This window comes from Teleopsis dalmanni, chromosome 1, assembly GCF_002237135.1.
Source record: "Teleopsis dalmanni isolate 2A chromosome 1, ASM223713v2, whole genome shotgun sequence".
Taxonomy (NCBI): domain Eukaryota; kingdom Metazoa; phylum Arthropoda; class Insecta; order Diptera; family Diopsidae; genus Teleopsis; species Teleopsis dalmanni.
Window position 1 is genome coordinate 119816452 of NC_051846.1, and position 21171 is coordinate 119837622.

A 21171-nucleotide genomic window follows, 5' to 3' on the forward strand; every position below is an offset into this window, starting at 1 on the left:
ATAAAAACACCAACTTTCTATAGTAAGAGTAAACGAGAAACTGAAACTTTATTTTTCTTAAAAGTGCACGAGACTCAACGAGTCTATTTTAACAATTTGTTTTTGTGATACAAAAAATATATAAAATATTTTGAGTAAAGTTCAACCCAATAAATGCATAACGCTCTAACTCTCAAAATAACTTTTCCATGTTTTTAAAGGTAATTTTTTTTTTAAATTTAACATAATGTAGATAACTTTTGTGTTTATCATCGTTTTTAGACATGGTTATAAATCAAAGTTTTGTCTTTTTAGAGAAAGAAAAATATCACTCCGATTTTCTGCACTTTTTCACAATTTCTTTATGCGCACATAATTTAAAAGCAAGGAAAAAAGCGACCGTTTTGCCGCCACCCACCCATTTTATATATCACCTCTTTACCGCTATCCAATTAATTTTTCATGTTAATTCCGGTATGACGTTGCAGTAGCATACATACCAGTTCAATATATAAAACAAATATTATGTTATCGCAACAGAGGCCATAAAAGAGAATTCGCTGCGTGAACTAAATGTCATACCTTCGGTGGCCTATAAAACTTTTATTGAAAATTGGATCAACTTTGAAGGCGATAATAAAGAAAATGATTAATAATTAATATTTTCCGTTTTTTTTTTTAAATTCTTGTTCTTTTTTGATCTTAAGGTAATTTTTACAATTAAATCTCTTAAAAATAAAAATCTGGTTATGACCTCATAACTACTGAAATCCGTAAAAAACTTCCATATGTTGCTTTAATATTTATTACCCATCTTTTAAATGCTTCCTTGTGAAAAAGCTGCATCCCAACTCAATAGAAAGTTGCCGAAATAAAGATAATACTAAAACTAGGGAAACCAACTAAAGATGTTAAATTTTATCATCCGCCTTTTTCCCATTCTCTTAAAAGTGCCTGAGATATTATTCTTAAAACGATTTATGCCGATAATTGAGTCGAAACGAATAATCCCGAATGACCTGTTTGGATTCAGAAGAAAACATTCAACTATTAAGCAAGTACATAGAGTTTTTGAAAAAAATACAGACCACTTTCGAGCAAAAAGAATACTGCTTAGCAGCGTTTTTGGACATATCTTAAGCATTTGATAGTGTATGGCACCAAGGACTTCCCTTCAAATGCAAAAAGCTTTTACCACTAAATTACTATACGTTCATAAAATCGTATCTATTGACAAGACTCTTTTATGTCAACAGTGAGACTAAAGTGTCTTCTTTATATGATACTAAATCTGGAGTACCACAAGGCAGTGTACTCGGTCCAATCTTTTATCTGCTCTTCATATTCGATTCAACAAAGACGACAGTGCGACCGATCCTTTTGTAGCCTCTTTTGAACTACATGCTGGCATTGATAATATATCAAAATGATTGAAGAGCAAATATTCTGAGCATGCACTGGACATCTGACATAAAAAACACATATTTTTAACAAAAAAAAAAATACCGAAAAATGTTTTGATTACTGAATAAAAAAAGCTTTAGTATCCCTAAAAAATAAACTTATTTTATACAAAAGTGTGGTAAAGCCAGTATGGACTTATGGCATTCAACTATTGCGAACAGCCTCAACATTGAAATTCTTCAAAGATTCCAGTCTAAATCTTTAGGAGAAATGATGAACGCTCCATGATATGTAACCAACATTCAAATCCATTGGGACTTAAGGATAATTCCAGTAACAGATGAAGTAAAAAAGGTAGCCAGAAAATACTATGAAAGAATATAAATTTTCACAAAATTCTTACTTCGAATTTGATGTCTCCCTCAAAAATTTTTACGTGGCTGAAAAGGAAAACGCTGCATCAGATGTAGGAATAAAATCTTAAATTAAAAAAAAAATATACTAGCTCTCCACAGGGACTACTACCAAGAACACTAAATACAAGAGGACTTCTCAACTGAAGCCATTTTATTTCTACTTTTAATTTCGTTTACTCTTATTAATGTAAAATATGATGCGAGCGTAGCTTATGATTAAAGGGTTCCTACTCCCTCTTACGTACATTTGCAAAATTTCATGCTTAAATAATCATAAATTATCACAAAAACCAATTACAATAATTAAACATATATATATTTTAATCAGTAATTTAATTAATCAAAACGAATGCTTTTTATATTAATGCAAAGAATATATTTTAAAACAATGAATTCTGACTACGCACGGTGTTACCATGTCTCCAAAGCCGGGAAAGAAGGATTACACAGAAGTAAAGTCATTCAGGCCAATTAGCCTTACCGCTTTCATGCTTAAAGCTATGGAAAAGGTAATAGTGGACTACCTAGAAGGCACCAACCTAATGAAATAACCTTTAAGCAGATGTCAACATGCCTATAGGGCGGGGTGATTCACAGAGACTACCCTGCACGAGGTCGTGAGGACAGCTGAGAGAGAGCTTACTTCAGGAGGCATTTCGATGGCAATCATGATCGACATCAAAGGAGCCTTTGACAAAGTAAGCTTTGATAAATCAAAATCTGCTCCAGCTGACCGAGAAGTCGGTTCATTCATTATTGGATGGATAGGTTTCTTGCTAAGGCAAAGAGCAGTAAACCTACAAAATGAAAGACATAAACTGAGAGGCAGACCATAGACTCTCTATTTCAACAGCTTGACTTCAAAGGCATACAAACAATTGGGTATGCGAATGATATAGCACTGATGGTGAACGGCAAGTTCCCAGATACCATAAGAAACGTAATAAGAGGTGCTCTCAAATGCGTCGAAAAATGGTGTAGGGAACAAATCCTGACCATCAATGCTATCAATCAGACACTATCCTCTTCATAAGGAAGAGAAGTCTGTCAATGGAACCTTTAGAACTTTTCGATAACAACATTCGCATATCGAAGTCGGTGAAGCATCTAGGCGTCATCCTAGATAATAAACTGACTTGCAATGAACATGTGGATGAAAAGATCAGAAAAGCGAAGAGAGCCCTATTTCAATGTAAGAGAGTGTGCGGAAGACGATGGGGGATATCCCCAAAGTCGATGCACTGGATCTATACGATGATGGTCAGACCTATTATAACATATGCGTCAGTTGTCTGGTAGGGTCCAGCGACTAGCCTGTGTTAGAATAACAGACGCTATGCGCACTACACCAAGACCGGCGTTAGAGGCGATTTTAGGTTTGCTTCCGTTGGATTTACATATAAAGAAAACGGCGGCACTGGCAGCAATTCGCATGAACTGGAGCTCCATGTAGAACAACTCCGGAAAATTGATGGACCATCGGAAAATTCGTAACCTCGTCTAGACCACGTTCAGGGAAACACAGATGCCATGAGGATGACTAAGATGACTATGAGGAAAACTTATGGGGCAGAAGTGTCCTATAGAACACTGATAATAGACAGCCTTATACATGATGAATGTGAAAGGAATGACATATGCATATTTACTGATGGCTCCTTGATGGATGACAGAGCTGGTGCTTGGATTTACTCGAAAGAGCTAAATCTAACGTCCACTCTTCATCTAGGAATATATGTTTCCGTCTATCGGGCGGAACTTATGGCAGTCTCACATGCTTTGGATCACCTATTCGATTGTCAGGTGTATCAGAAAAAGATTCTGATAGCGCTGGACAATCAAGCAGTTATCAAAAGCATGCAAAAGACATACATAGCTAACAGCTTAATTCAAGAATGTGTAACGAAGCTCATGGATTATGCTCAAGGAAATGAGGTGACGGTCATGTGGGTTAAAGGACAAATCGGTATTGAGCAAAACGAGAAGGCAGATGAACTTCCAAAGCAAGGATCAAGTAATACTTTCTGTGAACCAGAGTCCAGAATACCATTGAGTTACAACATGATGACAGCCTATGTCTATAAATGGATAACCTGACTTCATCTCAGTAGATGGAGAGAGTTCAGCACTTGTAGACAGACGAAACTCCTGTTTGCCGAAACTGTGGGTCAGGGAAGCAATGAAAGTGCTTAGCTATCCGCGGAGCACCCTATATCCACATCCATATAGGGTGTGATGTGGCTATGTGAATGATACGTGTACATTTTTCTTTGGTGAATGTGACAGGAACTGGGATGATTCAAGCAATGACAACGTTGTATCACAATTGTTTGATGCAGCTAACCATGTAGGTTTGCTTCTATGGCTGACTTACTTCTAATATACGCAGGTGACATAAATTTTTGTTGACGTCCGCGATTGTTGCTGAGCGTGAGAAGAACCACCCCCAAAACCGGCGAACATACCGGGCTGACCACCATGTCACCGCTATACGTTCACTTCAAAATTACTTACGAAAACCGGAAACAACATATCTTTAAATTATATCTTCGTTTCAGGAATTTTTTTATTTTTTTTTTATTTTGTTCATTTTCGAATAATAATTTTTATTTAATAACAAAAATTCTTTTCATTTTTAACAGATATCGGTTTACGTACAAAAAAAAATAAATGCAAAAAAAATGCTGACCAAAGGTTTTTCTTTGATCTAAGTTAAAATTACAATGTTCATAAAAAGCAAAAATAGCAAACCGTAAAAAAACAAAAAACTCCTCAATTATATAAATTCACTAAAAGTAATAAAAACACCAACTTTCTATAGTAAGAGTAAACGAGAAACTGAAACTTTATTTTTCTTATAAGTGCGCGAGACTCAACGAGTCTATTTTAACAATTTGTTTTTGTAATACAAAAAAAAATATAATATTTTGAGTAATGTTCAACCCAACATCCCGGCCTCCATGAAAGAACTTTCATGCTAGAAGAAGTGCCAGTTTATGAATGGGACGTCGTATAATGCACTTTGGCGTTTTCATCTCAACGACTCTCACACGATTATCTTTGCCTGGGATGACTGAAATTACTCTGCCAGTTATCCAATGTTGCGGTGGCACGTTGTCTTCGTGAATGATCAGTAATGCATTAACCTTAATGTTTGGTTGATCAAGAACCCATTTAAAAAATGTTCCAAACTATACATCAAAGCGTAGTTTCGATTTCTGGAGCAGACAGTGATTCTGTTTCGCAAATGTTGCATACTGATTTATTTATCTTCCTCAAAAAACGAAGCATCCACGCTATCACACGTACATTAGTGATGTGTGAACTAAATTTCGATAGCATTTCGTTTTTCTTTATTAACTTGTTCCATGTCAACAGTAACGTGACCAACTTTGGGCCACTCAATTTGTGGACCGTATAAAAACGCTAGGCCCTTACACCAAATTGATTCAATAATTTCTGGAACTGTGCAGGCTCTCGACACAATATCAGCAAGGTTCTGTTGAGATGGTACATATCTCCAATCGCAATTAACGGTGAAGTTCTGTATAATTGATACTCGATTTCCTACAAAAGTTGATAATGTCGATGAATGCATACGTAATGTAGAACAATTTGTGAGTCACACCACAAATAGATTGCAAACTTGATATTATTGAAAATACTTTTAACTTTGTCAAAGAGAGAAAGAGAGAACAGCAAGTAACTGAGCTGTACAAAGTTCAAGTTTCGGCAACGACTTTTTCTTCGTAGGAGCTACGCGAGATTTTGCACATAGCAAATTTACAACAATGTTTTGTGTTGGAGGCTTTTAAGGATGAGTCACAAAAGCCAAGTAATTGAATAACCTGTGAGTTGACACCGAGACAAAAGCGCGGTATAACAATTGAAGATAGTGAATATAGTTGTTTCAGGAAATTTTCCCACGCAGTGTATAAATTCTGTGGTATTGTCTCATCCCAATTTAATTTGAGTAGCCACAATTCTTTTAAAATTATTTTTGCAATAATGAGTAGTGGCGCAAGCAGTCCAAGTGGATCAAATAGTGATGAAGCGAGCGATAAAATAGAGCGTTTTGTTAAGTTACCTTTGTGAAGATCTTTTGGTGAAAATGAAAACAAAAATTGATCTTGCGTCTGATCCCACATAATGCCCAATGCATTAGTGATTGAAGTATCAGTGAGGTTTAAATCCTTAATAGTGATATCGTCGACAAATGTTTCGATTTTGGAATGCCACTTAGCGACTTCCATACAACCGTTTCGCAAAATACTAAAGACTTCATATTTTATTGCTGACAATTCATCTAATGAGTTTGCTCCGCATAGAAAATCATCGATGTAGAATGATGACTTTGAACCAATTGGAAATTCGAAAGCATATTCATCAGCCAAGTAGTGTAGGCTTCTCACAGCTAGAAACGGTGCACTTGCTGTTCCGTATGTAACAGTATTGAGTTGATAGGTATGTATCTCTTCACTTTCTGAGGCACGCCATAAAATATATTGAAAACAGCGGTCACGTGAGTCAACTAAGATTTGTCTAAACATTTTCACTATGTCTACAGTAATGACGTAGCGATAATGGCGGAAACGTAACAAAAGCATAAACAAATCTTCCTGAATTGTGGCACCAACCATAAGAATGCTATTAAGTGATTTTTGCGTTGTAGTACGACATCAGATGTAGCAGCAAGATAGCAAAGTACCAACTACCGTAAGAATATCGAAAACAACATGATTTTCTTAACGCACAGAGCATATGTGAAAATCGTAACGGGTATGGATACCAACTATAAAAACGTTATGTTTCTTTTATATATAAATACGTATGTATATAAAATATATAGAAATAATCGGTTTCAAAATTTTTAACACCAACCGTGGTAATTTTAGCACTGCACAGTATATAAACTGTTTGAATGACCTTCAAAATAATAGTGTTCACCAGCTCCACGTTGGACGCCAAAAATGTCTGACCAAAGGCTTTTCTTTGATATGAGTAAAAATTTCAATGTTCATAAAAAGCAAAAATACCAAACCGTAAAAAAACAAAAAACTCCTCAATTATTCAAATTCGCGAAAAGTAATAAAAACACCAACTTTCTATAGTAAGAGTAAACGAGAAACTGAAACTTTATTTTTCTTAAAAGTGCACGAGACTCAACGAGTCTATTTTAACAATTTGTTTTTGTGATACAAAAAATATATAAAATATTTTGAGTAAAGTTCAACCCAATAAATGCATAACGCTCTAACTCTCAAAATAACTTTTCCATGTTTTTAAAGGTAATTTTTTTTTTAAATTTAACATAATGTAGATAACTTTTGTGTTTATCATCGTTTTTAGACATGGTTATAAATCAAAGTTTTGTCTTTTTAGAGAAAGAAAAATATCACTCCGATTTTCTGCACTTTTTCACAATTTCTTTATGCGCACATAATTTAAAAGCAAGGAAAAAAGCGACCGTTTTGCCGCCACCCACCCATTTTATATATCACCTCTTTACCGCTATCCAATTAATTTTTCATGTTAATTCCGGTATGACGTTGCAGTAGCATACATACCAGTTCAATATATAAAACAAATATTATGTTATCGCAACAGAGGCCATAAAAGAGAATTCGCTGCGTGAACTAAATGTCATACCTTCGGTGTCCTATAAAACTTTTATTGAAAATTGGATCAACTTTGAAGGCGATAATAAAGAAAATGATTAATAATTAATATTTTCCGTTTTTTTTTTTTAAATTCTTGTTCTTTTTTGATCTTAAGGTAATTTTTACAATTAAATCTCTTAAAAATAAAAATCTGGTTATGACCTCATAACTGCTGAAATCCGTAAAAAAACTTCCATATGTTGCTTTAATATTTATTACCCATCTTTTAAATGCTTCCTTGTGAAAAAGCTGCATCCCAACTCAATAGAAAGTTGCCGAAATAAAGTTAATACTAAAACTAGGGAAACCAACTAAAGATGTTAAATTTTATCATCCGCCTTTTTCCCATTCTCTTAAAAGTGCCTGAGATATTATTCTTAAAACGTTTTATGCCGATAATTGAGTCGAAACGAATAATACCGAATGACCAGTTTGGATTCAGAAGAAAACATTCAACTATTAAGCAAGTACATAGAGTTTTTGAAAAAAATACAGACCACTTTCGAGCAAAAAGAATACTGCTTAGCAGCGTTTTTGGATATATCTTAAGCATTTGATAGTGTATGGCACCAAGGACTTCCCTTCAAATGCAAAAAGCTTTTACCACTAAATTACTATACGTTCATAAAATCGTATCTATTGACAAGACTCTTTTATGTCAACAGTGAGACTAAAGTGTCTTCTTTATATGATACTAAATCTGGAGTACCACAAGGCAGTGTACTCGGTCCAATCTTTTATCTGCTCTTCATATTCGATTCAACAAAGACGACAGTGCGACCGATCCTTTTGTAGCCTCTTTTGAACTACATGCTGGCATTGATAATATATCAAAATGATTGAAGAGCAAATATTCTGAGCATGCACTGGACATCTGACATAAAAAACACATATTTTTAACAAAAAAAAAAATACCGAAAAATGTTTTGATTACTGAATAAAAAAAGCTTTAGTATCCCTAAAAAATAAACTTATTTTATACAAAAGTGTGGTAAAGCCAGTATGGACTTATGGCATTCAACTATTGCGAACAGCCTCAACATTGAAATTCTTCAAAGATTCCAGTCTAAATCTTTAGGAGAAATGATGAACGCTCCATGATATGTAACCAACATTCAAATCCATTGGGACTTAAGGATAATTCCAGTAACAGATGAAGTAAAAAAGGTAGCCAGAAAATACTATGAAAGAATATAAATTTTCACAAAATTCTTACTTCGAATTTGATGTCTCCCTCAAAAATTTTTACGTGGCTGAAAAGGAAAACGCTGCATCAGATGTTGGAATAAAATCTTAAATTAAAAAAAAAATATACTAGCTCTCCACAGGGACTACTACCAAGAACACTAAATACAAGAGGACTTGTCAACTGAAGCCATTTTATTTCTACTTTTAATTTCGTTTACTCTTATTAATGTAAAATATGATGCGAGCGTAGCTTATGATTAAAGGGTTAAATAATTATAAATTATCACAAAAACCAATTACAATAATTAAACATATATATATTTTAATCAGTAATTTAATTAATCAAAACGAATGCTTTTTATATTAATGCAAAGAATATATTTTAAAACAATGAATTCTGACTACGCACGGTGTTACCATGTCTCCAAAGCCGAGAAAGAAGGATTAGACAGAAGTAAAGTCATTCAGGCCAATTAGCCTTACCGCTTTCATGCTTAAAGCTATGGAAAAGGTAATAGTGGACTACCTAGAAGGCACCAACCTAATGAAATATCCTTTAAGCAGATGTCAACATGCCTATAGGGCGGGGTGATTCACAGAAACTACCCTGCACGAGGTCGTGAGGACAGCTGAGAGAGAGCTTACTTCAGGAGGCATTTCGATGGCAATCATGATGGACATCAAAGGAACCTTTGACAAAGTAAGCTTTGATAAATCAAAATCTGCTCCAGCTGACCGAGAAGTCGGTTCATTCATTATTGGATGGATAGGTTTCTTGCTAAGGCAAAGAGCAGTAAACCTACAAAATGAAAGACATAAACTGAGAGGCAGACCATAGACTCTCTATTTCAACAGCTTGACTTCAAAGGCATACAAACAATTGGGTATGCGAACGATATAGCACTGATGGTGAACGGCAAGTTCCCAGATACCATAAGAAACGTAATAAGAGGTGCTCTCAAATGCGTCGAAAAATGGTGTAGGGAACAAATCCTGACCATCAATGCTATCAATCATCAATGCATTGAACTCTGTTACCAACAACAAATGCCTGTAACAGAGTTCAATGCATTTGTGAATATGCTGCAAAAGTTGTTTTTGTTAATATCTTTATTGTTTGCTACTCGATTTTGATAATTCTTACATCAATTTATATTAGAAAAATATAAACAATTTAAAAAAATACCGTGCAACATTGTACTACTTTTTATTTTTGTTTCTAATATATATTGAAAAATGTTCGATATGGCGGTATATGTTAGCAGTTTACAGACGTAAATCTTTCTTTTTTATATGCAATATATTTTTGAATTTAATTTAAGTATTGAATTTAAAATATTATTATTATATAAATTAAATTTTATTATCATCCCTTTACCACAGAATGCAACCGCCTATAAATACTTTTAACAGAGTTCTTTAATAAACTTTACAGTGGTGGTGAATTTTTAGCCTTGTACAGGTTTTCACCTTAATATGTTATTGGAATGGTGTTAGTTAACATACATTTTTTTCGTAAAAAATCCACTTTTTTAAACATATATAATTAAAAAACGTTCTACTCGATATTTGTGAAATTAGTTTTGTTTGAAAGAGTGATCAATTTAGTTTTAGGAACTTTAAACGTGCAGTTTGTACCCCCTTCGAAATTTAAATAAAATGCACTTATATCGGAACATGTGCAAAATTTATGCTTATTTTAATAATATTTTGATGTTTTAGTTGAGATATTGAAATGATTCTTATTTATCCGGTTTTGTGAAAGTTTTTTTTATACTTTTGCGTTTTACATTTTTTAAAAAGCTTGAAATTTGACGAGTTTGGAAATTTGACTTTGACATCAAATTTCTCAAAATTGGTCTACTCGATTTTTATGATTTTTTTTGCTATTGATAGCCTGATTAATTCTCTATTAGATGTATTTCCGTGCAACATTGTACCTGTTCTAGATTTTTCTAAAAATAAATTTTTTCAAAAAAAGTCGATTTTGGTCAATTTTTATTTTCCCTATAATTTGAAAAATACGCATCGTATCTCAAATTGGTAAATGCCAATCGAAAGATCTTTCAAAACTCTATAAGAATAATGCCTTTTGTTTTAGTTTAATTCCATATATTAACGAAAATATCATTTTTTAAAAATTTTTTGAAAATACAGCCCTGCATTTTCCAGCAACGTTGCTAACTTGGCGCTGGTTTATAAAAAAACTATGTACGATTTTTAAGTTTTTTAGCTCTTTGAAAAGAAAATTTCTTCATCTTTATGGAGATGTATACATGATTGAAGGGCCGTTTGTGCAAAAAATTTATTTCGATATATAAATGCATACTATAAAAACAATTCTTTATTTTTAATGAAATTTCTACCTTAAATTTGGCAAATTTTGACAAATTAATGAACTTATAAAAATTTCGTGTTCCAATTCCGGCTTGGACCCCTCAGCGTCGTTGCTATCTAGGCTCAGGTTTGAAAGTAATCTAAGCCTAGATAGCAACGACTTTGTTTAGATAGCAAATTTTTTAAACAACTGACTTTTTTAACTTTAAATATTATTAAAAAACAACCAAAGACCGTAGAGACTTGCACTAGAAAGACAATAAAACAAGCTCTCAGCTAAAGCAAATTTATGAAAAATCGTGTTATATCTCGATATCAAGACTGCTTAAATATCGTTCAAATCAAAAATTTTAATTTAATTTAAAAAATTTAATATTTTAAAAATACATCACAAAACATTCTTTTAAAACCTCAATAACATATTTTAATTTTATAATAAAAAATTGATGAAAACAGCATTTGTTTCTAGCTTACTTTACTGTAATCATTATACCCTCGTGAGCAAAAAAGCGCAGTATTTTTTCAATTAGTTTTTAAAAATTGTTTATTTTTACCAAAATTCCAATTACTTAGTTTTTATTTAATTTTAGTTTAATATGTAATTTTTCAAATAATGTAACATTTACAAATTTTTTTAAGATTTAAGACTTGATCATTTACAATTTAGATAGTAGCAAGAACACTAAAGGAACAAGGGAACAAGGCTCAAGACGCGTCTCAAATAGCCTCTCTTGAGTTAACGTCAACCTCAACCTTTCCGCGGTGTTCCCTGTTTTCACTAATGAGGCTCTGGCGACCGAGTGTTCGGCGGGATATCTGAACTCTTCCATCTGCTGTCTAGAGGAAATGCTAGCTGCACATTTACATCATGGCAGGATCGGAGGCCAAATGGTGATTGGCGAAATTTAGCAGCCCTACCACCGATCTTGGCAGCTATGGGTTAATCACTCGAGGCGGCTGAAAAACATCAGATTCAAGTATTCACAAGAAATAGAAACCGGCCTGACCAAAACGATACCGACTTAAGGAATGTAAAAAGGACAAGATTTGGACAATGGAACGTGCGAACTCTGTTTCAAGCAGGAAAAATGGCTACGTTAGCCGCTGAATGCGATAGGTTTAAAATAGACGTAATTGGCATTAGCGAAGTCAGATGGAATGGTACAGGTGAATTCACAAACCAAAAGGGAGGTGTACTTATGTACTCCGGCATGCCCGACGAACAAGACCCTCACATCCGAGGCGTTGCAGTTTACGTAAGAAAAAATGTTAAGCACTCAATCTTATGCTGGAAAGCTATATCCGAAAGAATAATAGTAGTACGTTTTCGCGCAAAGAAATTCAATATGTCTCTAGTACAATGCTATGCTCCAACAGAAGATAGTCCACTTGACCAAAAAGAAGTTTTCTACAGTGCGCTAGAAAGAACGCTCTCTGAAATTCCTAGAATCGATGTAATTATTCTTATGGGCGATTTCAATGCCCAAATTGGCGGAAATAACTCAGAGTATCGAACTGTAATGGGTTTTCATGGTATTGGAACATGTAACGAGAATGGGGAGCTGTTTTTGGAACTTTGTATGAATTATGATCTCAGGATTGGAGGATCCCTATTTCCTCATAAAACGTGTCACAAGGTCACTTGGAAGTCCCCCGCTGGCAACTTCGAAAGTCAAATTGATCATATCTGCATTTCAAAACGATGGAGTAAAGCTTTATGTGATGTCAGAAACAAAAGAAGCGCTGATATCGACAGTGACCACTATTTAGTGGTGGCCGAACTGAAATTTAATATACCTAAACATAGGTATGAACACCCGCAGCATACACGGCGCACGTATAATACCACAAAGCTTAATGTTGGAGCGGTAAAGAATGAAATGATCGAACGTATTAACAACGTCAGTTTGATGGAGGATGCTTCTATTGAGGAAACGTGGCTTCATATTAAAACAAATCTCGAAGAGATCTGCAAGGACACACTCGGCTACCGTAAAAACGAGCAAAAGGAATGGTTGTCGGCAAACTCTTGGGAGCTCATTGCTCAAAGAAGGTGCGTTAAAACGAAAATGTTAAGCGAGGCAGATCCGTTTAAAAAAGCCGAATACAACATAACGTACAGAAGTCTCAGTAGGCAGATCAAGAAAGCAGTCAAAAGCGACAAGAGAAACTATTACGTTGAACTAAGCATGAAAGCGCAAGCAGCATCAGAAAAGGGCGACATGAAGGAGCTGTTTAAGTTAACTAAACAACTAGGTGGAAAATCTTTCCAAAGCCGCGCTCCAATTGAAAATGAAAATGGACAGCTGGTGTTCGCTAAGAACGAGCAGGCAGAAGTATGGAAAAGACATTTTGAGAAAACCTACAACGAAAGTGGCGAACTCACAATACGAAGACATATAAATCCTAACAGACAAATAGATACAAGGGCACCTAGCGTTAACGAAATAAGAGGTGTAATCATTAGCATGAAAAGTGGTAAAGCACCAGGTAATGATTGTTTACCAATAGAGTGTTTTAAGGCAGACCCCAATGCTGTGTCCAAACTTTTGCTCCCCTTGTTTGAGAAAATCTGGGAACTAGAGTCATTCCCTCTCGAATGGAAGGAGTCTATCATCGTCAAACTGCCGAAAAAAGGCGATAGAAAGAAATGCAGCAACTGGAGGGGAATTTCTTTAATACCAGCAGTTTTCCAAATTTTCAACAAAATAATATTAGAAAGAATCGCCGTAACATTAAACGAGCTTATTCATAAAACTCAAGCAGGTTTTCGCCCTGGGCACTCGTGCATCGACCAAATTAACACGATTAGAATACTTATTGAACAAGCCTCAGAATGGAATGCAACCTTGTATTTAATATTTAACATTTATTGATTTTGAAAAGGCTTTCGACGCGCTTAAGAGAAGTTACTTATGGCTAGCGTTAAACGCTAAAGGTATCCCTAATAAGACCATTAATATTCTCAAGAAGAGCTACGAAGGAGCCACGAGTAGAGTTTTACATGAAGGTACTCTTAGCGACAGCTTTAATTGCAACAGTGGAGTGCGACAGGGTTGCGCCCTCTCACCGTTACTGTTTATCACAGTCCTAGACGTCGTTTTAGAAGCTGTAGAAGAAAGCCCAATCGGCATTGGTTGGAAGCTGAATCAAAAGCTTGGTCATCTTGAATATGCAGACGATGTAGTGTTGTTAACAGACACACTGATATGCAAACTCTTGTTAATAACGTATGTGAGCAGTCATATAAAGTCGGCCTAAAAACTAACGCCTCAAAGACAAAAACAATGAGAACAAAAGCAAGCAATCAATCGTCCATCCTTCTGTAAGATCAAAACATTGAAGACGTGCAGGAACTCGAATACCTGGGGAGTATAGTCAACAGCGAGGGTGGCACGTCAAAGTACATCGGCAGTAGAGTGAAAAAGGCAAATGGCTCTTTCGCATCGCTTAACAAAATCTGAAAAGCCAACAATGTAAGCGTCGAAACTAAAACCAGAATATTCAACGCCTGCGTCAAATCGACATTATTATATGGGTGCGAAACATGGTCGATTACGAGGGCCTCGACTCAGAAGATACAATTCTTTGTCAATAGAAGCCTGCGGCGTATTCTGAACATATGGTGGCCTGCAAGAGTCTCCAACGAAGTGCTATGGCAGAGTACCAAACAAAAGCCAATAGAGAAGAAATTTTGAGACGCAAATATGGCTGGCTCGGCCACACACTTAGAAAACCGACAGATGCAATTGCCCACGCAGTCATGAAATGGAACCCGCAAGGAGTAAGGAGACGAGGTCGTCCCAAAACCACCTGGCGAAGAACAGTGGCAGCAGAAACAAGCAAATCCTTTAACCAGTTACGTTTTACTGCCAGAAACAGATAGGAATGGAAGAAGTTTATAAATATTATTTGTGAATAGACTAAGTTCTAATTTTTAAATTTTTAATTTAATTTTTATAATAAAGAACATGTCGTAATAATAATAATAATAAGAACACTAAATACAAGAGGACTTCTCAAGTGAGCTTTTGAAAAATTTGTCTCCAAAAATATTAGGCCGATTAAGAGAAACGCTTTGTGTTTGTTCTCTATTTTTTGCTTTTGCTTGTAAATTTGATATAAAATGTGTGCATTTTTAGCTGAAGAGAAAGAGCGTAATATTTGTTTACCTTTGTTTTGTGTTTTCCTATATTTTCTTTTGGAGACATGTTAATTATATATGGTGGGACGTTGGGACAGCGCACTGTCTAACAAGTGGCCCCACTAAGGTGAAGAATTAGTCGAAGTAGACCGCGAAACGACTTGGGTCCTTTTTCGTCCTTCGATTCTCGGATGTCGTTATTGAGTTAAAGCTGATGTGGCTTCTGTTCGCATTACTACATCTTTTGTTAATGCAAGCAGCTCATTTAGCTTGAGGTTTCCTGCCAAGTCATCACCAACCCAATGACATTGACACAATATATGCACCGGTGTCTACTTTTTTTCTAGACAGTCAGCCTGCCAGCTTAGGGTGCTCCGCGGATAGCTAAGCACTTTCATTGCTTCCCTGACCCACAGTTTCGGCAAACAGGAGTTTCGTCTGTCTACAAGTGCTGAACTCTCTCCATCTACTGAGATGAAGTCAGGTTATCCATTTATAGACATAGGCTGTCATCATGTTGTAACTCAATGGTATTCTGGACTCTGGTTCACAGAAAGTATTACTTGATCCTTGCTTTGGAAGTTCATCTGCCTTCTCGTTTTTCTCAATACCGATGTGTCCTTTAACCCACATGACCGTCACCTCATTTCCTTGAGCACAATCCATGAGCTTCGTTACACATTCTTGAAATAAGCTGTTAGCTATGTATGTCTTTTGCATGCTTTTGATATCTGCTTGATTGTCCAGCGCTATCAGAATCTTTTTCTGATACACCTGACAATCGAATAGGTGATCCAAAGCATGTGAGACTGCCATAAGTTCCGCCCGATAGACGGAAACATATATTCTTAGATGAAGAGTGGACGTTAGATTTAGCTCTTTCGAGTAAATCCAAGCACCAGCTCTGTCATCCATCAAGGAGCCATCAGTAAATATGCATATGTCATTCCTTTCACATTCATCATGTATAAGGCTGTCTATTATCAGTGTTCTATAGGACACTTCTGCCCCATAAGTTTTCCTCATAGTCATCTTAGTCATCCTCATGGCATCTGTGTTTCCCTGAACGTGGTCTAGACGAGGTTACGAATTTTCCGATGGTCCATCAATTTTCCGGAGTTGTTCTACATGGAGCTCCAGTTCATGCGAATTGCTGCCAGTGCCGCCGTTTTCTTTATATGTAAATCCAACGGAAGCAAACCTAAAATCGCCTCTAACGCCGGTCTTGGTGTAGTGCGCATAGCGTCTGTTATTCTAACACAGGCTAGTCGCTGGACCCTACCAGACAACTGACGCATATGTTATAATAGGCCTGACCATCATCGTATAGATCCAGTGCATCGACTTTGGGGATATCCCCCATCGTCTTCCGCACACTCTCTTACATTGAAATAGGGCTCTCTTCGCTTTTCTGATCTTTTCATCCACATGTTCATTGCAAGTCAGTTTATTATCTAGGATGACACCTAGATGCTTCACCGACTTTGATATGCGAATGTTGTTATCGAAAAGTTGTAAAGGTTCCATTGACAGACTTCTCTTCCTTATGAAGAGGATAGTGTCTGATTGATAGCATTGATGGTCAGGATTTGTTCCCTACACCATTTTTCGACGCATTTGAGAGCACCTCTTATTACGTTTCTTATGGTATCTGGAAACTTGCCGTTCACCATCAGTGCTATATCGTTCGCATACCCAATTGTTTGTATGCCTTTGAAGTCAAGCTGTTGAAATAGAGAGTCTATGGTCTGCCTCTCAGTTTATGTCTTTCATTTTGTAGGTTTACTGCTCTTTGCCTTAGCAAGAAACCTATCCATCCAATAATGAATGAACCGACTTCTTGGTCAGCTGGAGCAGATTTTGATTTATCAAAGCTTACTTTGTCAAAGGTTCCTTTGATGTCCATCATGATTGCCATCGAAATGCCTCCTGAAGTAAGCTCTCTCTCAGCTGTCCTCACGACCTCGTGCAGGGTAGTTTCTGTGAATCACCCCGCCCTATAGGCATGTTGACATCTGCTTAAAGGATATTTCATTAGGTTGGTGCCTTCTAGGTAGTCCACTATTACCTTTTCCATAGCTTTAAGCATGAAAGCGGTAAGGCTAATTGGCCTGAATGACTTTACTTCTGTGTAATCCTTCTTTCCTGGCTTTGGAGACATGGTAACACCGTGCGTAGTCAGAATTCATTGTTTTAAAATATATTCTTTGCATTAATATAAAAAGCATTCGTTTTGATTAATTAAATTACTGATTAAAATATATATATGTTTAATTATTGTAATTGGTTTTTGTGATAATTTATAATTATTTAACCCTTTAATCATAAGCTACGCTCGCATCATATTTTACATTAATAAGAGTAAACGAAATTAAAAGTAGAAATAAAATGGCTTCAGTTGAGAAGTCCTCTTGTATTTAGTGTTCTTGGTAGTAGTCCCTGTGGAGAACTAGTATATTTTTTTTTTAATTTAAGATTTTATTCCAACATCTGATGCAGCGTTTTCCTTTTCAGCCACGTAAAAATTTTTGAGGGAGACATCAAATTCGAAGTAAGAATTTTGTGAAAATTTATATTCTTTCATAGTATTTTCTGGCTACCTTTTTTACTTCATCTGTTACTGGAATTATCCTTAAGTCCCAATGGATTTGAATGTTGGTTACATATCATGGAGCGTTCATCATTTCTCCTAAAGATTTAGACTGGAATCTTTGAAGAATTTCAATGTTGAGGCTGTTCGCAATAGTTGAATGCCATAAGTCCATACTGGCTTTACCACACTTTTGTATAAAATAAGTTTATTTTTTAGGGATACTACAGCTTTTTTTATTCAGTAATCAAAACATTTTTCGGTATTTTTTTTTGTTAAAAATATGTGTTTTTTATGTCAGATGTCCAGTGCATGTTCAGAATATTTGCTCTTCAATCATTTTGATATATTATCAATGCCAGCATGTAGTTCAAAAGAGGCTACAAAAGGATCGGTCGCACTGTCGTCTTTGTTGAATCGAATATGAAGAGCAGATAAAAGATTGGACCGAGTACACTGCCTTGTGGTACTCCAGATTTAGTATCATATAAAGAAGACACTTTAGTCTCACTGTTGACATAAAAGAGTCTTGTCAATAGATACGATTTTATGAACGTATAGTAATTTAGTGGTAAAAGCTTTTTGCATTTGAAGGGAAGTCCTTGGTGCCATACACTATCAAATGCTTAAGATATGTCCAAAAACGCTGCTAAGCAGTATTCTTTTTGCTCGAAAGTGGTCTGTATTTTTTTCAAAAACTCTATGTACTTGCTTAATAGTTGAATGTTTTCTTCTGAATCCAAACAGGTCATTCGGGATTATTCGTTTCGACTCAATTATCGGCATAAATCGTTTTAAGAATAATATCTCAGGCACTTTTAAGAGAATGGGAAAAAGGCGGATGATAAAATTTAACATCTTTAGTTGGTTTCCCTAGTTTTAGTATTATCTTTATTTCGGCAACTTTCTATTGAGTTGGGATGCAGCTTTTTCACAAGGAAGCATTTAAAAGATGGGTAATAAATATTAAAGCAACATATGGAAGTTTTTTACGGATTTCAGTAGTTATGAGGTCATAACCAGATTTTTATTTTTAAGAGATTTAATTGTAAAAATTACCTTAAGATCAAAAAAGAACAAGAATTTAAAAAAAAAAACGGAAAATATTAATTATTAATCATTTTCTTTATTATCGCCTTCAAAGTTGATCCAATTTTCAATAAAAGTTTTATAGGCCACCGAAGGTATGACATTTAGTTCACGCAGCGAATTCTCTTTTATGGCCTCTGTTGCGATAACATAATATTTGTTTTATATATTGAACTGGTATGTATGCTACTGCAACGTCATACCGGAATTAACATGAAAAATTAATTGGATAGCGGTAAAGAGGTGATATATAAAATGGGTGGGTGGCGGCAAAACGGTCGCTTTTTTCCTTGCTTTTAAATTATGTGCGCATAAAGAAATTGTGAAAAAGTGCAGAAAATCGGAGTGATATTTTTCTTTCTCTAAAAAGACAAAACTTTGATTTATAACCATGTCTAAAAACGATGATAAACACAAAAGTTATCTACATTATGTTAAATTTAAAAAAAAAATTACCTTTAAAAACATGGAAAAGTTATTTTGAGAGTTAGAGCGTTATGCATTTATTGGGTTGAACTTTACTCAAAATATTTTATATATTTTTTGTATCACAAAAACAAATTGTTAAAATAGACTCGTTGAGTCTCGTGCACTTTTAAGAAAAATAAAGTTTCAGTTTCTCGTTTACTCTTACTATAGAAAGTTGGTGTTTTTATTACTTTTCGCGAATTTGAATAATTGAGGAGTTTTTTGTTTTTTTACGGTTTGGTATTTTTGCTTTTTATGAACATTGAAATTTTTACTCATATCAAAGAAAAGCCTTTGGTCAGACATTTTTGGCGTCCAACGTGGAGCTGGTGAACACTATTATTTTGAAGGTCATTCAAACAGTTTATATACTGTGCAGTGCTAAAATTACCACGGTTGGTGTTAAAAATTTTGAAACCGATTATTTCTATATATTTTATATACATACGTATTTATATATAAAAGAAACATAACGTTTTTATAGTTGGTATCCATACCCGTTACGATTTTCACATATGCTCTGTGCGTTAAGAAAATCATGTTGTTTTCGATATTCTTACGGTAGTTGGTACTTTGCTATCTTGCTGCTACATCTGATGTCGTACTACAACGCAAAAATCACTTAATAGCATTCTTATGGTTGGTGCCACAATTCAGGAAGATTTGTTTATGCTTTTGTTACGTTTCCGCCATTATCGCTACGTCATTACTGTAGACATAGTGAAAATGTTTAGACAAATCTTAGTTGACTCACGTGACCGCTGTTTTCAATATATTTTATGGCGTGCCTCAGAAAGTGAAGAGATACATACCTATCAACTCAATACTGTTACATACGGAACAGCAAGTGCACCGTTTCTAGCTGTGAGAAGCCTACACTACTTGGCTGATGAATATGCTTTCGAATTTCCAATTGGTTCAAAGTCATCATTCTACATCGATGATTTTCTATGCGGAGCAAACTCATTAGATGAATTGTCAGCAATAAAATATGAAGTCTTTAGTATTTTGCGAAACGGTTGTATGGAAGTCGCTAAGTGGCATTCCAAAATCGAAACATTTGTCGACGATATCACTATTAAGGATTTAAACCTCACTGATACTTCAATCACTAATGCATTGGGCATTATGTGGGATCAGACGCAAGATCAATTTTTGTTTTCATTTTCACCAAAAGATCTTCACAAAGGTAACTTAACAAAACGCTCTATTTTATCGCTCGCTTCATCACTATTTGATCCACTTGGACTGCTTGCGCCACTACTCATTATTGCAAAAATAATTTTAAAAGAATTGTGGCTACTCAAATTAAATTGGGATGAGACAATACCACAGAATTTATACACTGCGTGGGAAAATTTCCTGAAACAACTATATTCACTATCTTCAATTGTTATACCGCGCTTTTGTCTCGGTGTCAACTCACAGGTTATTCAATTACTTGGCTTTTGTGACTCATCCTTAAAAGCCTCCAACACAAAACATTGTTGTAAATTTGCTATGTGCAAAATCTCGCGTAGCTCCTACGAAGAAAAAGTCGTTGCCGAAACTTGAACTTTGTACAGCTCAGTTACTTGCTGTTCTCTCTTTCTCTCTTTGACAAAGTTAAAAGTATTTTCAATAATATCAAGTTTGCAATCTATTTGTGGTGTGACTCACAAATTGTTCTACATTACGTATGCATTCATCGACATTATCAACTTTTGTAGGAAATCGAGTATCAATTATACAGAACTTCACCGTTAATTGCGATTGGAGATATGTACCATCTCAACAGAACCTTGCTGATATTGTGTCGAGAGCCTGCACAGTTCCAGAAATTATTGAATCAATTTGGTGTAAGGGCCTAGCGTTTTTATACGGTCCACAAATTGAGTGGCCCAAAGTTGGTCACGT

The 21171-nt window shown here is 35.2% G+C and overlaps 2 protein-coding genes across 2 annotated transcripts; one reads left to right on the forward strand and one right to left on the reverse strand.

Moving 5' to 3' along the window:
• Positions 1-5521: 5521 nt before the first annotated feature.
• Positions 5522-6349, reverse strand: LOC119665762. The gene has a single exon (XM_038075006.1). It carries the CDS (start codon positions 6347-6349, stop codon positions 5522-5524), a length of 828 nt encoding a protein of 275 aa, XP_037930934.1.
• Positions 6350-20001: 13652 nt separating this feature from the next.
• Positions 20002-20829, forward strand: LOC119665763. Its single transcript, XM_038075007.1, has one exon. The coding sequence runs from the start codon at positions 20002-20004 to the stop codon at positions 20827-20829; it is 828 nt and encodes a 275-aa protein (XP_037930935.1).
• Positions 20830-21171: the final 342 nt, after the last annotated feature.

Coding starts and splice junctions, on each gene's coding strand:
- LOC119665763 (XM_038075007.1), top strand. CDS start 20,002: ATGTTTAGACAAATCTTAGTTGACTCACGTGACCGCTGTTTTCAATAT.
- LOC119665762 (XM_038075006.1), bottom strand. CDS start 6,349: ATGTTTAGACAAATCTTAGTTGACTCACGTGACCGCTGTTTTCAATAT.